General features: G+C 48.3%; 1 protein-coding gene across 6 annotated transcripts in view; it reads left to right on the top strand.

Annotated features, from left to right (window-relative positions):
• The window catches only part of PALM2AKAP2 (PALM2 and AKAP2 fusion), a 515,173-nt gene that overhangs the window by 465,985 nt on the left and 31,818 nt on the right, over nt 1–17,370 (top strand). For all 6 annotated transcript variants that reach the window (XM_070375129.1, XM_070375128.1, XM_070375130.1 and 3 more), the window contains one exon: nt 14,547–16,947. In XM_070375129.1, coding sequence (XP_070231230.1) covers nt 14,547–16,947 — 2,401 coding nt within the window. The remainder of the gene's footprint in view (nt 1–14,546; nt 16,948–17,370) is intronic.

The raw sequence follows: 17,370 nt of genomic DNA, 5'->3' as shown, positions 1-17,370 counted from the left end.
AGTTCTGACCAGGGGAATGTCAGAGACAGAGCGGAGTTCCTTCCCGGAATCCTTGAAATCTCTTGGCAAAGGTTTTGAGCAGTTTCAAAGAAAGCAGCTGCCCCCATCTGCTATCTGGCTTTCTCTTGACACTGCCCTCATGGTCACCAGGCTCAGAACGATCCTGGGCTTCACCTCTGTCCAGGGGCCATGCCAGTGTCACAGAACAAAAGAGTTTAGGGGCAGAAAGGAGATGCAGTTGGAAGGGTTCATCTAGCTTGGCTCCTTTATTTTACAGAGCAGAAAACAGACCCAGAAGAAAAGCCTGGTCTTCCTAGGGTCATGGAGAAGCAGGCATGTGGTTTCAAAGGCAGTCTGTTACTGCCTGCAATTTGCTTTTTAATTCTTCCCCTTTGATTCTTAGCCTACTTGCTGGGTCTGCTCCATCCTGAACTGCCACGGGTGCCTTCCAGGGGACAGAGCCCTGCCTCATGGGTGGGATTTGTGGATTCCAGCCAGATCTCTGTTCCCAACCAGCTGTGTGACCCGGGGGAGGGCGTGACTCCTGAGGCTGAGGCCCGCCCCTTGGTGGAATGGGTGAGGATCTCCACCTTGCAGCTGGTCAAAGGAGGGTAGAGAGAAATTATGTGAGCGTGTGTGACCCAGGGCGGCCCCCAGGAGGCGGGCAGTAGACCTTCGCTGAGTGACGATCGCAGTAGCATTGATGACCTTCCCACCCCAGCTGCTCGGTCCTCACAAATTGCACTTTGCTTCCCAGCCAACCAGGACCAAGTTTCCAAAGCGATTCTTTGCTCCCAGTGCAGGGCACCTCAGAGACTAAAACAGATCAGGCTACAGCAGCTGGAGAATTAAACTGGCAGTGCAGTTTGTTTTCATAAACTCAGAAAACCACCCCCAAACGTGGAGTCTGTGATGCGAGGGAGGAGGATGGACATGTAGCCTCGAAGTGTAGATACTGCTGGATTCTGCTCTGTCCCTTCCCATCGGGAGACACCTCCCACCCACCCATCTCGCTGCCTCTAGAATCATCCCCTGCTAACAACTCGGGGACTGCGTTTGTAATTTTGTGGTCTCCATCTAGCTTGCCAACTTCATTTCTCCCTCTGCCTCTGAGAACAAACCATTTTTTCTGGAGCATCTTGCAACAGAGCATTTTTCCTAATTTTACCATATTTTTGCAGCCAGAGGGAGGGGTATGTGGTGTGTACAAATATGAGTGATGCATGTGCATATGTGTGTGTGCACAGGTGTGCGTATGTGTGAGCATGGGTATTGCTTTGCTGGGCCTGTTGCGACAGCAGACCACAAAGTGGGCAGCTGAAGCAACAGAAATTTATTGTTGCACAGTTTGGAGACAAGACATGTCAAACCAAGGTGTTGGTGGAGTTGGTTTCTTCGAGGGCTATAGGGAAGGCTTGTTCAAACCCCTGTTCTTGGTTGACGGACCCCTGTCTTCTCTCCCGGCCGCTTCATATTCTTTCTAGGCGTGCCTCTGTGTCTAAAGCTCTTCTTTTTATAAGGACACTAGTCACACTGGATTAGGGCCCACCTGAATGACATTACTTGACTTGATAACCTCTGTAAAGACCTTTGAAGTAGTTTGAGGTCCTGCATGTTAAGACTTCTGGAGAAGGCAATGGCACCCCACTCCAGTACTCTTTCTTGCCTGGAAGATCCCATGGACGGAGGAGCTTGGTGGGCTGCAGTCCATGGGGTCGCTAAGAGTCGGACACGACTGAGCGACTTCACTTTCACTTTTCACTTTCATGCATTGGAGGAGGAAATGGCAACCCACTCCAGTGTTCTTGCCTGGAGAATCCCAGGGACTGGGGAGCCTGGTGGGCTGCCGTCTATGGGATCGCACAGAGTCGGACACGACTGAAGCGACAGCAGCAGCAGCAGCATGTTAGGACGTCAACTTACGAAGTTGGGTTTGAGGGAACCCAATTCAACTCATAACAATGTGCATGTATATCTGTGTGTTTGTGTAATAAACCATGACATCTCAAACTCCAGTCAAGAATGTATCTGCTACTTAGGTACTAGCACTTTAAGAGCACATGCGGTACTCCCTGGTGGTACAATGGTTGAGAATCCGCCTGCCAGTGCAGGGGATATGGGTTTAATCCCAGTCCAGGAAGATTCCACATGCCCTGGAGCAACCAAGCCTGCACATCACAACCGCTGAAGCCCACTTGCTCTTGAAGCTGCAAGAGCACATATGATTTCCTCTTTTGCCAACACGGGAGATTTAAAACAATTTTTTACACACCTTGTGGGTATACTGGGGCAGGTGTGAGTATGTAGTGGGTCCTGGTACCACTCCTGCCTCTTGGCTCGAAATCACTTCTTCATGGAGGGCCGTGCCTTGCTCTCTCATTCCCGAGCAGAGCAGTGGCAATCTGGGTTTGGGATGTCCTCTCCACATTTTACTTTAGACCCTAAGTAGCATCTTTAAATGTATTTGGCCCTACAGTAGAACATTCCAGTTATTCCAAAGGGCAGGGCAGCCTAACATCAGAGTTTCCATAGCATAGCGCTCCCTGGAGACTTGGGTATCACCCAGTCACCGAGAAACTCCCGGATATTTCTAAATAAAATTCAGCTCATTAAAAATGTCATGTGGATGTTGTAAACAGTTAAAGTACAGTAAACATTAAGCTTCCCTGGTGGCTCAGAGGGTAACGTGTCTGCCTGTAATGCAGGAGACCCGGGTTCGATCCCTGGGTCGGGAAGATCCCCTGGAGAAGGAAATGGCAACCCACTCCAGTATTCTTGCCTGGAAAATCCCATGGACGGAGAAGCCTGATAGGCTACAGTCCATGGGGTTGTAAAAAGTCGGACACGACTGAGCGACTTCACTTCATACACTTAGCTTCCTTGTCAAAAGAGACTGCCCGGGCTTCATCCACGCTGGTGACTCCTTCCCAGACTTGTGTTCCCGGGAGAGTCGCAGGGATCTGCGATGCTGACCTGCCACCGTCTTTGGACTGTTCGCTGCTTCACCAGGGTGGCTGCTCCCAAACTGACCCCAAATAGATGGCCCCACGGGACTATACTTGATATCTGTCCTCCTCTTTCTATTTAGTTCACTGTGAATCTCTGTGCTCTTTGTCTCTTCTAAAATCTTAACGGAAGAAAATGAGTTCTGCATGGCCCTGATAGCCCTGGGATTCTGATTGACTTTCCAGTCAGCCAAAACCCTAAATTATGCCCCAGACTTTCCAGGTTAACCCAGGGTTCTGGGTGACCAGGTGAGTGGAAACTCGTCCACCCTGAGGCAGTGCTGGGAACCACTCATTAACGAAGCATGAGCCTTAGTGTGTTGTGGTAAGGATCTGCTTCTCTAGTGAAAGAGCGAGGGATGTATGTGAGGCAGTTGTGCCTCCCCAAGGCACACGTGGATCTTTTCTTTTTTTCTTTGTGGCAGAAGATACTAGTTAGCCCTGAGAAAGGGGAAACCACTCCCCCCAGACATCCCATGAATTTAGCACTCATCCCTGTCTTCAAATTCTGTCCCATTTCAACATGGGATATAATGTAACCACTGAAAATATATCAGACCCTGACCCTTAAAGGACATAGAAAGTGCTTGTGAGATAATATGAAATGAAAAAAAAAATTGGCTACAAGATTGCCTATAGTGTGGTCTCAACTCTATGAAATACCTATTTCTAAAAGGAGACTGCATGATTAGCTCCCTTCCTCTGAGTGGAGGGAAGATGAATGACTTTTATTTTCCAAATTTTCTACAGTGAGCATTTATTATTTTATACACACATATATAAACCCTAAAACGAAGTTGCTCAGTCATCCGACTCTTTGTGACCCCATGGACTGTAGCTTACGAGGTTCCTCCATCCATGGAATTTCCCAGGCAGGAATATTGGAGTGGGTTGCCATTTCCTTCTCAAACACACATACGTAAGCTGTCCTAAGAAGTTCCTCTAACTGGATGCAGTCTGTTTACCTGGATCTTCAGGATCTGTGAGTTTGTTTGTTTTTTTTTTTGCTTTGCTGCCTTTAACATCACTGAGATACTCATTCCCTGCCTGCCCAAGGCCCATATCTAACTTTCCAAGAAGACAGCCCTAACTGGTTCCTTTGAGCATCACTAGCCTCCCACCTTCCCACTCAGCCCTGGACTCAGGGAGTGAACCAGCGCGGCCTCTGGCTGACTGGCTGCTGCCCTCCAGGCTCGGGCCAGCTAGGGAGGGGCCGGACCTCTTTGAAGGGGGTTAAAGTCCTTCTTTGTGTGAATGGCCTTTGAGGGAGCGGAGGGAGGGCCAGCCGTGACCTCACAGTCTTCTGTCAGGAGACTCAGAAGGAATTTGTCCAGCTTGAGCCAGGGCGCAGGAAACTGCCTGGAAAAAGAGGCAGTTCTGAGCGGGGACGTGTGAAGCGGGCACTCTGGGCAGGGTAAGCCGAGTCTGCTGACCTAACTTACTATTCTTTGCTTTCTGATCTGCAAGGAGAGGGTTCCCTCGTGAGGCCAGAGTCTTTATGGAGGAGGCACTCAGGGCGGGGACTGCAGCGCTGTGCTGTGGACGCCTTTCCTGCTGGAGAGAGAGTGGGCAGCCGGGCTTGGACAGGAGACTTGCTCCTTTTCTTACTAATCTTGTCAGACTCCCAGCTTTCATGCTAACCGGCAGAGCAGGAGCTCCGCACCACACATACAGCGCGGGCAAAGGCGCACACCTCCTCTTTGCCAGATAATGCTTTGAAGACGGTGCATGAGTATGTGCCTGTGCATGCCTGAGTGTGTGTGTGTGTCCCCTTTTCCACATCAGAACCAAGTGGCCCACCAGTCCTGGTGACTGTTTATCTTGTTATTTAATCTACAAGCCCCCATTGCAGAATGTGGCACATTCATAGAGTGACTTGAGGCTTTGCGGGGGAACATGTATCCCCATATGCTTGGGACCCAGGGCTATGGGAAGAAAACTGCATCAGCTCTCTTCCTAAGTACAGGACTCATCTGTGGACAAAGAGTTAATCTCGAAAGCCTGTGGCACCGTTTGCTCCTGGCTCTGCGTTCACACTGTGGATTTTTTGCCGGGTCCACGGTGGAGCCCAGCTTTTGCTCTCTGCCATTACTGGTTGGCCAGGCCTGAATCCAAGATCCCAAACTATTTTAAAACTAAGAAGGACACAGCTAAGTTATACAGGACTGAAGCCAGGGACTTGCTTTCAGCAGAATCAGTTACCCTAGAAATTTCAGGCTGCAGGAGCCAGAGTTCCCTCTGTGGCCTTGACCTTGGTTTATTCTGGAGGTGGGGGACTGTTCTATGAGATAGTTTCAGAGTGAAAAGGGTCTTCTGTGGGAAGAGCATCTGAGGACTCCTTGATAAAGAGCTTGGAGTGTATCCCATCAAGGAAGAAGCAAAACTTGCCTTTCTTGGAGATGAAATAAGTCATCTCGCCTCATTCAGGGGAAATCTCCCAGTGCTTCTCAATCCCTTTGGTAGGGAATGGGTCTCCAAGTGACTGAAGAAAATAAGCCTTTCACTAGCTGCTGTAGAAGAGGCAACAGCTTCTTTCCTCGCCTCCTCCCATCACACCCCCATCACACATACACTTTTTCGTTTCTTTCAGAGAGAGCCCAAGCTGTAAATGTGTTCATCAAACCACACCTTAACATCTTCCAGATGTGCAGCCTGACATCTGAGCCACTGACTTTTCAGCAGGGTGAAGGGGATGCTATTAATAGGGCAGGCTGCAGTCGTGGGGAGATTCCCCTTACATTACAAAGGGACCACTTCTTTATCAGGATTGCCATCGAGTCAAGACATAGCCCAGCCTTGTTTCCAATGGAAGGGGGTTCCAGAAGTGTTTTCGTGCCGTCGTCTGCAAGCCTGGACCTGAGACCTGAGCCAGAGAGAATAGCAGGAGGGTGATTGCTAAGTTGACCAAGACCATAGAAGCTCTCAGAAAGAAAAGCTGAGCCTGTAGGAACAGAAAGTTCTTTTTAGGACTGTCAGAGTCACATTTAGCCATAATGGCTTCATGGCAGGAGGTCAGTGGAAGGGGGTGGGGTGGGGGGAGGAAACCCTAGAGGCAGAGTTAGTATTAGCCCTCTCTATTAGGGGTCATGTCATTATCCCTGAGCCCATCCAGTCTAAATTTAGCTGTAAGTACCCTGGAATGCTGGGGGTCTTAGATCTGCCTCTTGTCAGCCAGGAGCTGGGTCTCTGGCCTCCTTGGGGAGTGGCCCGCCTCCTGGCTTCCCACGGTCAACACCAGCCTGTAAGCCTTTGGTGTTACAGGCCGGAAGACGCTCTGCTGGGGTGGGGTGGGGGGAGAGGAAGTTCTGCCTGGGACTGGAATGCGGTCCAGGTTAACTCCGGGGTCGCGCCCCTCCACTTCCTGGCCCAGAAGCCTGGAGCCCAACCCAGGAAGCAAGCCATCCTCAGACATTCCCACTCTCTGTACCTTCACAGGGGTGGGTGGAAGGGGCCACTCAGAGTCCCAGCGGCTTCTCTAGTTGGGGTGGGGGTGGGAGAGGAGGTGCAGGCCAGCTACTGAGGAACCCCTGGTGCTCCCAGCTTCCTTCATCCGTTCTCAGCCCGCCCCATCTGCCACCTTGAACAGACCAGGCGGTTTCCTTCTAGTTACTGTTGTAGCACTCTCTCCACTTGTTGTCTCTGCTATCTTTATGTGAATCTGTCCTCTCTCTCTGTCTGCAAGGCTGTAAGCTCCCTGCTGCAGCGTGAGGTGCACTCGAGAGTCCTAGGGTCCTCCCAGGGCCCTGGCACATGGCTTGTCACTCTACAGGTTCTCAGGACGCGCCGCAGAGATCCACTGTTACCTCTTCAGCCTCTGTGCTCCCCTTCCACGCTCCTTGGGTTCCCTCGGGCTTCGGTCTGTCTCCCCAGATCTCCCGACTGGTGCTCCACCCCATGCCTCCACGGCTGATGAACCTCAGCAGCCCCGGTGGACATCTTCCCAGTGTCTGGGCATCATCCCCCTGCCAGGTCGCACCCTCTCCTCCCATTTGCCATCCTGATGGAAACTTTAGCCAGAAAATAAAGAGTCCTGAATAAACCATTAACAACAGCCCCTCATGGCCTATGGAACACAGCAGTTGTGCCCTGTGTCTTAAAAACTCGACTTAGGAAAGAGAGGCAGGACAAGAAAAGGAAACAGATGCCCTCTGGTTCCACAGCCATGAGGGAGTTTTTCTTCGTACGGTGCCCCTCTTCCTAGGCCAAGAATGAGTTCATACTTTTGGTGGAACTTTAAAGTAACTAGATTAAAGGATCAGGTCACTTATTACCTGGGGAAATGTGTTTCTAATTTAAATACCGTGGCTTTAGTAGGAAGTAATCTGGGTTATTCAGAGCAGAGAAACCTGCTTGTGCAGCAGGCGGCTGATGTTTGAATGAATTTGGGTCACACAGTGCATTTAGGCTAGGAGCCTGGGAAGCTGGTGACAGACATCGTTAACAGTAGAGTGTTGTGTTAGTTGCTCAGTCGTGTCCAACTCTTTGCGACCCCATGGACCGTAGCCTGCCAGGCTCCTCTGTCTGTAGCATTCTCTGTCCATGGGATTCTCTAGGCAAGAATATTAGAGTGGGTTGCCACTCCCTTCTCCAGGGGATCTTCCCAACCCAGGGATCGAACCCAGGTCTTCTGCATTGCAGGGGGGTTCTTTACCGTCTGAGCCACCAGGGAAGCTCAAGAGTAGGGTAGGGAGGTAGAGAAGTGACAAGCACAACAGACTGGGGAAGTGAGTAGAAGCATCTACTTCTCACTTGACCTTGTAGCAAAGGACACCTTTCTGGCGTCCCCCTGGGCCCAGCCAGATCTGCTAAGGAAGATGCATTGCCTTCACAAGTTCTTTCTGTGCCTGATGCCCCCAGCCACAGGCCCAGGTAGGTGTCCTGGGAAGAAAGAGCACACAGTCATCCGTGGCCTAACTGAGCAGGCCGCAGGGCCCTGGTGTATCCTCTCTGCAAATCAAATGGCTCCTAGCACCTCACCTATGCTGCTAACTGGTGCTGGGGACAAGTCGCAGCCTTGTCCACTGCCATGACTGTGATGTGGGATTTCAGGTTTTGCCTCTGGATGGCATCACAGGAAGCAGAGGACCCGCCGCAGAGGCCAGATCCGCACACTGAGCAGGAGGTCCGCATCCCCAACTCTATCCAGAGGGTCCTGCAGGTAGAGCAGAAGACAGGAACTGAAACTTAGGTCTCCAGGGTATCTGGTTGGTTTTGAAAGGGGTCCTCGACTTGTGAAGCCCAGTTGTATACTGTGACTTCTAGAGATTCAAGTGTGCAAACCATCAGCCCGAAAGTCACGCAAATGATCTTCAGATCCATACACCTTCATAAGACTTCCCTTGTCATTTTGGAAGCTTCCAGTCATGGAGAACACCTTTTGAGGTACTGGGATAGAATTCAGAAGAACTGACCTTCCTTCAGGTCCTGGCTGTGCCATTTATTAGCCAGGGGATCCTGGGACAATCTCTCTAAACCTCTTTTTTTGGTTTTAATTTTTACTTTTTTAAATTATGAAAGTGTGATAACACATTTATATGAGACTTAGAAAATACAGAACAAGGTTACATATAGTTCCACTATGTGCATGCATGCATTGTCGCTTCAGTCGTGTGCTACCCTCTGGACTGTAGCCCGCCAGGCTCCTCTGTCCATGGGATTCTCCAGGCAAGACACTGGAGTGGGTCGCCACGCCCTCCTCCAGGGGATCTTGGAACCTACATCTCTTATGTCTCCTGCATTGGCAGATGAGTTCTTTACCACTAGCACCACCTGGAAATTAATTGGGAGTTTCAATATCAAACTCTCAAAAATTAATAGGATGAATATACAGAGAGGTAGAAGGATATATAATACACTTGATCTAAACCTTTTATTCTCGCCTTAATTATGCCAATTAGCACAAGCCTCAGGGGCCCTTTGGAGAAGGCAAAGGCACCCCACTCCAGTACTCTTACCTGGAAAATCCCATGGATGGAGGAGCCTGGTAGGCAGCAGTCCATGGGGTCGCTAAGAGTCGGACATGACTGAGCGGCTTCACTTTCACTTTTCACTTTCATGCATTGGAGAAGAAAATAGCAACCCACTCCAGTGTTCTTGCCTGGAGAATCCCAGGGACGGGGGAGCCTGGTGGGCTGCCATCTATGGGGTTGCACAGCGTCAAACACAACTGAAATGACTTAGCAGCAAGGGGCCCTTGGGAGTTAAAGAGAGCTAAACTGGAGGAGAGCAGGTGCCTATGGAACGTGGGATTTCTGATCAGATCCTGGCTGACCATTCTTGGCGTATGTGTTCCAGATTAGGGTGTCTGCTCCTGGAATGTAATTTAAGCTAACTTCAGACATACACACATACAGCTATATTATATTGTGTCTGCCTGAGTATTTTAAAGTAAATTGTAGACATCCTGACCAGCTGTTAGCTATTCTGGGAAACCAGGAGGCCAGCAGGGCAGGCAGATATTACATGCCAGATTGTTAGGTCTCCACCTAGAGATTCAGTCCCCCTCCACCTGGGGAAATTCAATCCTTGGGTTGGGAAGATCCCCTGAGGAGAAATGGCAACCCACTCCAGTATTCTTGCCTGAGGAATCCCATGGACAGAGGAGCCTGGCAAGCTATAGTCCATGGGGGTCAAAAAGAGTCAGAACTGAGTGACTGAGCACACAGGTACACATGCGTACTCTATTTCAGAAAAGCTTAACAGTCCATTTAATGAATGTTCATTTTATCTGAATTTGGAGTCAGGCTAACCTTATCTGAAGCATGGAGAAAATTCTGGTCTTATCTTCAAAGGGAGCAGTGAGTATTTATTGGTTTAAATATGACATCATTTAATTGCATCAACCCACTCCAGTGTTCTTGCCTGGAGAATCCCAGGGACGGGGGGAGCCTGGTGGGCTGCCGTCTATGGGGTCACACAGAGTCGGACGTGACTGAAGCGAATTAGCAGCAGCAGCAGCAGCAATGACATCAAACCCAGACTCCTGCCAGATCCTTGCACAGAGGGGTTCCTAGGCCACTTTCACTCACCTGGTACAATGATGTGGTGGCTTTGATCACATCAGGCCATCCAGCACAAAGGTAAATTCTGCCTGCTGAGACAGAACTCAGGAATTTGCTCTTTGGTTATAATTGTTCCCTAACTTTACAAAAACTCAGGAACTCTGAGGCAGAAGTGTAAGCCAGCAATGCTGAGTTGTTTATCTCTTTAAGGACTTCTGCCCTAATTAGGGTTTAGAACTCTGCTCCCTGAGATAGATAGAATCAAGTCTCAGGAAGAATTTTCTGAATTTGTGGAAAGGAGCTGAGGCCTCATGTAACTAACAGGAAGGAGAGCCTCTTTCCTGTTTACACTCCACAGTGTCTAGATTTTTGTGGACAGTATTGGAAAGCAGTCACCTCAGATTACACTGAGACTCCAAATTTGCCTGTAATTAGCATTTTTAAAATGTTTGCCACATCTCAGACATAACTGGTGAGACTCATTATTTCCAACTCAAGGCTAAAGCTGTTTAGTTTTGTTTTTGATATTGCAAAAATGTACTGTCAAATGATGTTCTCAAGATATTTAAACTTTTGAATTGGGACAGTTGTTGCTAGTTCAGAATATATCCTTGGAAAAAGGATAGAGTTTTTAAAGTTCTTAAAAAAAAAAAAAAGAAGCTGTAGAGCATCTGCTCCTTCATTATCTGATGTGAGAACCATGAAGCATCCAGGAGAAGGGGATGATGCTGACAAAGTGTTCCTGGGGATGCTGTGGAGACAGGCTTAGTTACTCCAATCTCTGTGATCAGCAACAAGAGGTTAATATAGGCAAGTGTTTCGCTTCACCTGACCAGACTAAGTAAACCCCAAAATAGATTTATGACTTCCTAGGAAGTATGGGAAATCCAGTTTTTGTTAAGAAAAGGGTGTTGTCTCCTGGAACTTATTGTTGCTGCTAATTTCATCATGGCCCTAAAGAATAAGCCTCCTGCATTTTAAATGAATGAACCCATGACTAACTGAACTATAGAATTAATTACATGCCTCTCTGCTTCTTTCAATGTCACAGTGCCCTTTTTCTTGTCATGTCAACTATTGTAAAGTGTTTTCTGTTTCAGTAGAGCAATATTTTTCACCATATTTCAGTCCCAGCAGCTTCCTACTATTTTCCTACCTATTTTCCCTCCCCAAAGCCAAAGGGATAGAAGGAAAGCTCTACTTACTCCCATGAAAATATTAGCAGTGAATCATTGGCCAAATGAAGCCGCAGGTGGGAGCGTCATGGCAGTCTGATTTTCACCATAGCAGTACTGTGTCTCTTTTTGTTGCTCAGCTTTCCATAGAGCAGGCTAATTTTGACCTAGGTTTTCCTGACGTTTGAACGGCAGCCAATAAGTTTCACGCATTCAAATTTCCTGTAATTCTTAAATGACGTAGAAGTTACTGACAATCTCTTTAACAGAAGAATGTTTAATTAATGTTCTTTAAAGGACAGTAGCAGTTGTCTTTGTCATGTCTTTTTAGTTCATTCTAAAGGGTGGCTCAGTGGTAAAGCATCTGCCTGCTAATGCAGGAGACACAGGAGATACAGGTTTGATCCCTGGATTGGGATGATCTCCTGTAGGAGGAAATGGCAACCCACTACAGTATTCTTGCCTTGGAGAATCTCATGGACAGAGGAACCTGCTGGGCTACAGTCCATGGGTTCACAAAGAATCAGATAGGATTGAGTGAGTGAGCTAAGATAAAAGAGCCACTAGTTAACGGTGGTCCCAAATAAAATAAAGATCAGATCAGATCAGTCGCTCAGTCGTGTCCGACTGTTTTCGACCCCATGAATTGCAGCACGCCAGGCCTCCCTGTCCATCACCAACTCCCGGAGTTCACTAAGACTCATGTCCATCGAGTCAGTGATGCCATCCAGCCATCTCATCCTCTGTTGTCCCCTTCTCCTCTTGTCCCCAATCCCTCCCAGCATCAGAGTCTTTTCCAATGAGTCAACTCTTCGCATGAGGTGGCCAAAGTACTGGAGTTTCAGCTTTAGCATCATTCCTTCCAAAGAAATCCCAGGGCTGATCTCCTTCAGAATGGACTGGTTGGATCTCCTTGCAGTCCAAGGGACTCTCAAGAGTCTTCTCCAACACCACAGTTCAAAAGCATCAATTCTTCAGCGCTCAGCCTTCTTCACAGTCCAACTCTCACATCCATACATGACCACAGGAAAAACCATAGCCTTGACTAGACGAACCTTTGTTGGCAAAGTAATGTCTCTGCTTTTCAATATGCTATCTAGGTTGGTCATAACTTTCCTTCCAAGGAGTGTCTTTTAATTTCATGGCTGCAGTCACCATCTGTAGTGATTTTGGAGCCCAGAAAAATAAAGTCTGACACCGTTTCCACTGTTTCCCCATCTATTTCCCATGAAGTGATGGGACCGGATGCCATGATCTTCGTTTTCTGAATGTTGAGCTTTAAGCCAACTTTTTCACTCTCCTCTTTCACTTTCATCAAGAGGCTTTTTAGTTCCTCTTCACTTTCTGCCATAAGGGTGGTGTCATCTGCATATCTGAGGTTATTGATATTTCTCCCAGCAATCTTGATTCCAGCTTGTGTTTCTTCCAGCCCAGCATTTCTCATGATGTACTCTGCATATAAGTTAAGTAAACAGGGTGACAATATACAGCCTTGACGTACTCCTTTTCCTATTTGGAACCAATCTGTTGTTCCATGTCCAGTTCTAACTGTTGCTTCTTGGCCTACATACAAATTTATCAAGAGGCAGGTCAGGTGGTCTGGTATTCCCATGTCTTTCAGAATTTTCCACAGTTTATTGTGATCCACACAGTCAAAGGCTTTGGCATAGTCAATAAAGCAGAAATAGATGTTTTCTGGAACTCTCTTGCTTTTTCCATGATCCAGCAGATGTTGGCAATTTGATCTCTGGTTCCTCTGCCTTTTCTAAAACCAGCTTGAACATCAGCAAGTTCACGGTTCACATATTGCTGAAGCCTGGCTTGGAGAATTTTGAGCATTACTTTACTAGCGTGTGAGATGAGTGCAATTGTGTGGTAGTAGAGATTATAAATCTTAAGTATCAGACTTTGACAAAGACCAGATCAAGAGTGGAAGGTCCTTTGAGACCAGAAGGTTTTGACAAAGAAGGAATATTTATTGTCTATTATTGAAGAAGGAATACATATTATTTGATTGATTAAGTGTAAAGAAGAAGGTGGGAAACAGTGAAGGAAACCCTCCTCAGTTTGTGGATAACCTTCCAGTTCCTGGTTGACCAGTGAGAGTTTCTCAACATTCTGACAGCAATGCAGAGCATATGGCGTGAACTTCCATGTTTTTCTAGGTATTATGAACAAATCCATAATCATCACTTTTCTTGAAAGAATTCTGAAATTAATCCACTGAGGATTATCCCAGGTGGTGTTTTAATAGTATGTTCTAAATCTTTAATGTTTAAATAAAAAATTATATAATATTGCAATTTGCACTGTATTATATCCATAATAGCAGGTACCCTCTAGACCTAAGACGTGAAACAGAGCTGACAAAAGTATTAGTGAAATACTTGAGGGAACTCAAATTAAGCTCACAACTTACCGCTGAATTTTCTGAGATAAACCAGAGACCTTTGGTATGAAAAAATATGATCCTACAGTTTGAAAATTAATCTTAACTAATGCCAAATAAACTGACATGCAATAGATAACTAATGAAAAACATGATACATTTAAAAACATTAAAAAAGATAGTTTTCTTATTTAATCACAAAATTGGAGCTGTCACATATAAAGCATTTTAGGAACTAGATGGGAGGTGGTGTTGTCTAGCCTTTCAAAGCAACATTCACTCCTTAACTAAGGAGCATTGTTTTGATGTTGTTCCAGGGAATAGAACTGTGTGAGTCAGTGGCTTTGGTTCTGTGTTTATAATGCACATGGTCAATTTCAGGCATGCAGTGGGATACGGTAGCTCTCAAGGGGCCATTGAAGAGATTTACTGTTTTCCAGTATTTTATTTTGGAAAAATTTTCCTAAAAGTTTCCTGTCTACAGAATAATTGCATTACATCTGGCAGAGAATCATGTTTTCAAGATTGGTTCCTGCAAAAGGGCCTTCTTTTTTATAGCTGGGGACATTACAATAGTTCTATTAACATTTCTACAGAAAATCTGCCATGAAATATTTTGAAAAGTTGTGGTACAATTGATACTTAATCTCTTCCACTTCAGAAATTATTTGAGCAATGTCATCAGATGATCCAAATCCCAGTTTACTTTTAAATGTAAAAATGGAACTAGCATTTAATTAGAATTTTATGGACACCAGGTAAGCAAAATGGAATCTGTAAAATTAAGAAAGTTTAGGTACTTGTTACTGTAACAAAATGAATATATGAAGGCCTTTTTAGAAGAGAAACCTTTATTCAAAAGATTCTGCCATTGTTGTTCAGTTTTCCTTCCAGTTAATTATCAGCTCATGTCTGAGGTTCACATCCATAAGCAATGAGGTCGTTAACTCTGATTTCTGTTTTCTCTTTATTCCAGAAGCCTCCCGAGCTTTCTGAGGATGATACCCGGCTAAAACACGAGAGAGACAACTGTAGTGCCAAAGCCCTGGAATCTATCACCAGCTCTCTTCCCCCAGATCACAAGAACATGGAAATTGAGGTCTCTGTTGCAGAATGTAAGAGTGTTACCGGAATCACCTCGACTCCACATTCCATGGACCACCCCTCCCCTTTCTACTCAACCCCCCACAATGGCCTCCTTGCTGATCACCACGAATCTCTGGACAATGACGTGGCCAGAGAGATCCGATATCTAGACGAGGTGCTGGAGGCCAACTGCTGTGATTCTGCTGTGGACGGAACCTACAACGGCACATCCTCCCCGGAGCCTGGAGCAGCCATCTTGGCCGGAAGCCCAAGCCCGCCCACCCCCGCGGCTGTCCAGCCGGAAGTCACCGAGAGGGCAGCTGGCAGACAGGCTCCTCCGCACCTGGAGCTCCATCAAAGCGACTCTGACACCATGGCCGAGGGCAGAAGAGCCAACGGCCACCCCCCTGAGCAGCCTCGAGACGTATTGGGGGACAGCCTGCAGGTGCCCGTGAGCCCCAGCTCCTCCACCAGCTCACGGTGCTCCTCCCGGGACGGGGAGGTGACGCTCACCACGCTCAAGAAGGAAGCCAAGTTCGAGCTGCGTGCCTTCCACGAGGACAAGAAGCCCTCCAAGCTCTTCGAGGACGACGAGAGTGAGAAAGAACAGTACCGTGTCAGGAAAGTGAGGCCTTCAGAAGAGATGCTGGAGCTGGAAAAGGAGAGGCGGGAACTCATCCGGAGTCAGGCCGTGAAGAAGAACCCTGGTATCGCCGCGAAATGGTGGAACCCTCCGCAGGAGAAGACCATCGAGGAGCAACTGGATGAGGAACATCTGGAGTCGCACAAAAAGTACAAGGAGCGCAAGGAGAGGAGGGCGCAGCAGGAGCAACTGCTGATGCAACAGCAGCAGCAGCAGCCCCCACCACAGCTCTGCACGGCCCCCGCACCCTCACGGGAGCATCCCTCTGTGACTGACCACCCAAAGGAGGACATCGTCACGGAGCAGATAGACTTCTCCGCGGCCCGCAAACAGTTCCAGCAGATGGAGAATTCCAGGCAGACAGTGGCCAGGGGCCAGAGTACACCCAGGCTCTTCTCCATCAAGCCCTTCTACAAACCTCTGGGGTCCATCAACTCAGACAAGACACTGACCATCTCCAGACCAGCTTCTGTTGGGGCACCTCCTGAAGACTCCTCAGCAGCCAAGGGGCAGAAAGCCCACTGTGCCCCAGAGAGTCAGTCTTCTGGAGGAGGGGGCCAGGGCAGCACAGCTCCCCAGGGAAAGGAAGGGCCGTACAGTGAGCCCTCTAAACGGGGGCCCTTATCCAAACTGTGGGCAGAGGATGGTGAGTTCACGAGTGCTCGGGCCGTCCTCACCGTGGTCAAGGATGACGACCCTGGGATCTTGGATCAGTTTTCAAGGTCAGTCAATGTCTCTTTGACTCAAGAGGAGCTGGACTCTGGTTTGGATGAGCTGTCGGTGAGATCCCAGGATACCACCGTCCTGGAGACCCTGTCCAATGACTTCAGCATGGACAATATCAGCGACAGTGGGGCCTCCAATGAGACAACCAATGCCCTGCAGGAGAATTCACTGGCCGATTTTTCTCTGCCCCAGACTCCCCAGACTGACAACCCCTCAGAGGGCCGAGGAGAAGGGGTCTCCAAGTCATTCAGTGATCATGGTTTCTATTCCCCTTTGTCCACACTGGGAGACTCTGCGTCAGTTGATGACCCCTTGGAATATCAGGCTGGTCTCCTGGTGCAGAATGCCATTCAACAAGCCATCGCCGAGCAAATAGACAGAGCTGGGTCTGAAACCACCAAGGGTGGAGCAGAACAACAGGGACCTCAAGTAAGTCAAGAGAAAGCTGGCCCCAGGGCTCCCAGCTCAGAGAAGCCTCAGAGCATGTTTGAACCACCTCAGGTGTCCTCCCCTGTTCAAGAGAAAAGGGATGTATTGCCAAAGATTCTGTCTACTGAAGACAGGGTGCTCAGGGAAAGGGGGCCCTCCCAGCCACTGCCAGCGGTACAGCCCAGTGGCCCAATAAACATGGAGGAGACCAGGCCGGAAGGGAGCTACTTCAGCAAGTACTCGGAAGCAGCTGAGTTAAGAAGCACAGCCTCGCTCCTGGCCACTCAAGAGTCTGATGTAATGGTTGGGCCCTTCAAGCTGAGGTCCAGAAAGCAGCGGACTTTGTCCATGATTGAAGAAGAGATCCGAGCAGCCCAGGAAAGGGAAGAGGAGCTGAAGCGGCAGAGGCAAGTCTTGCAGAGTACCCAGAGCCCCAAGGCAAAGAACGCCCCATCACTGCCCTCCCGAGCATCGTGCTACAAAACTGCTCCAGGTAAGTGAAGTGTCGCAGGCCAGAGACAGATGCTGCAGAAATCGGTATTGTTGATTCCAGCTTACAGCGTGGAGCCACCTCTGTGCGTGGCTATCTCAGTGTCATGGAGACACTGGTCCAGGGATCCCAGTGTTCAGAGGCACACAATGGGGATGTCAGAGTGTCTTCTGGAAGACCCTTGAGCCTGGATGGTGTTCGCCGTTCCCCAGAAGGTGTAATGGCTCCTTTCTTGTCCTTCTGCTCTGGCCTTCCTGTAATATGGATAGTTGTTCTCTGTTTATTGTTCTCTCTTGGTTGAGCTAGGCTGTGTGTGGTGCCGACCTAGAGTCGGCTGTTGTGTGGACTGTGTTGACATCAGTAACTTGACCCTCTGTATCTGCAGTTAAATCAAGCCTATCTGGTTTGGGAATGTCTTCTCCTAAC

The sequence above is a fragment of the Bos mutus genome, chromosome 8 (assembly GCF_027580195.1).
Source record: "Bos mutus isolate GX-2022 chromosome 8, NWIPB_WYAK_1.1, whole genome shotgun sequence".
NCBI lineage: Eukaryota > Metazoa > Chordata > Mammalia > Artiodactyla > Bovidae > Bos > Bos mutus.
The sequence above is the reverse complement of the archived record's forward strand: the minus strand, read 5'-3'. Positions and strand labels throughout refer to the sequence as shown.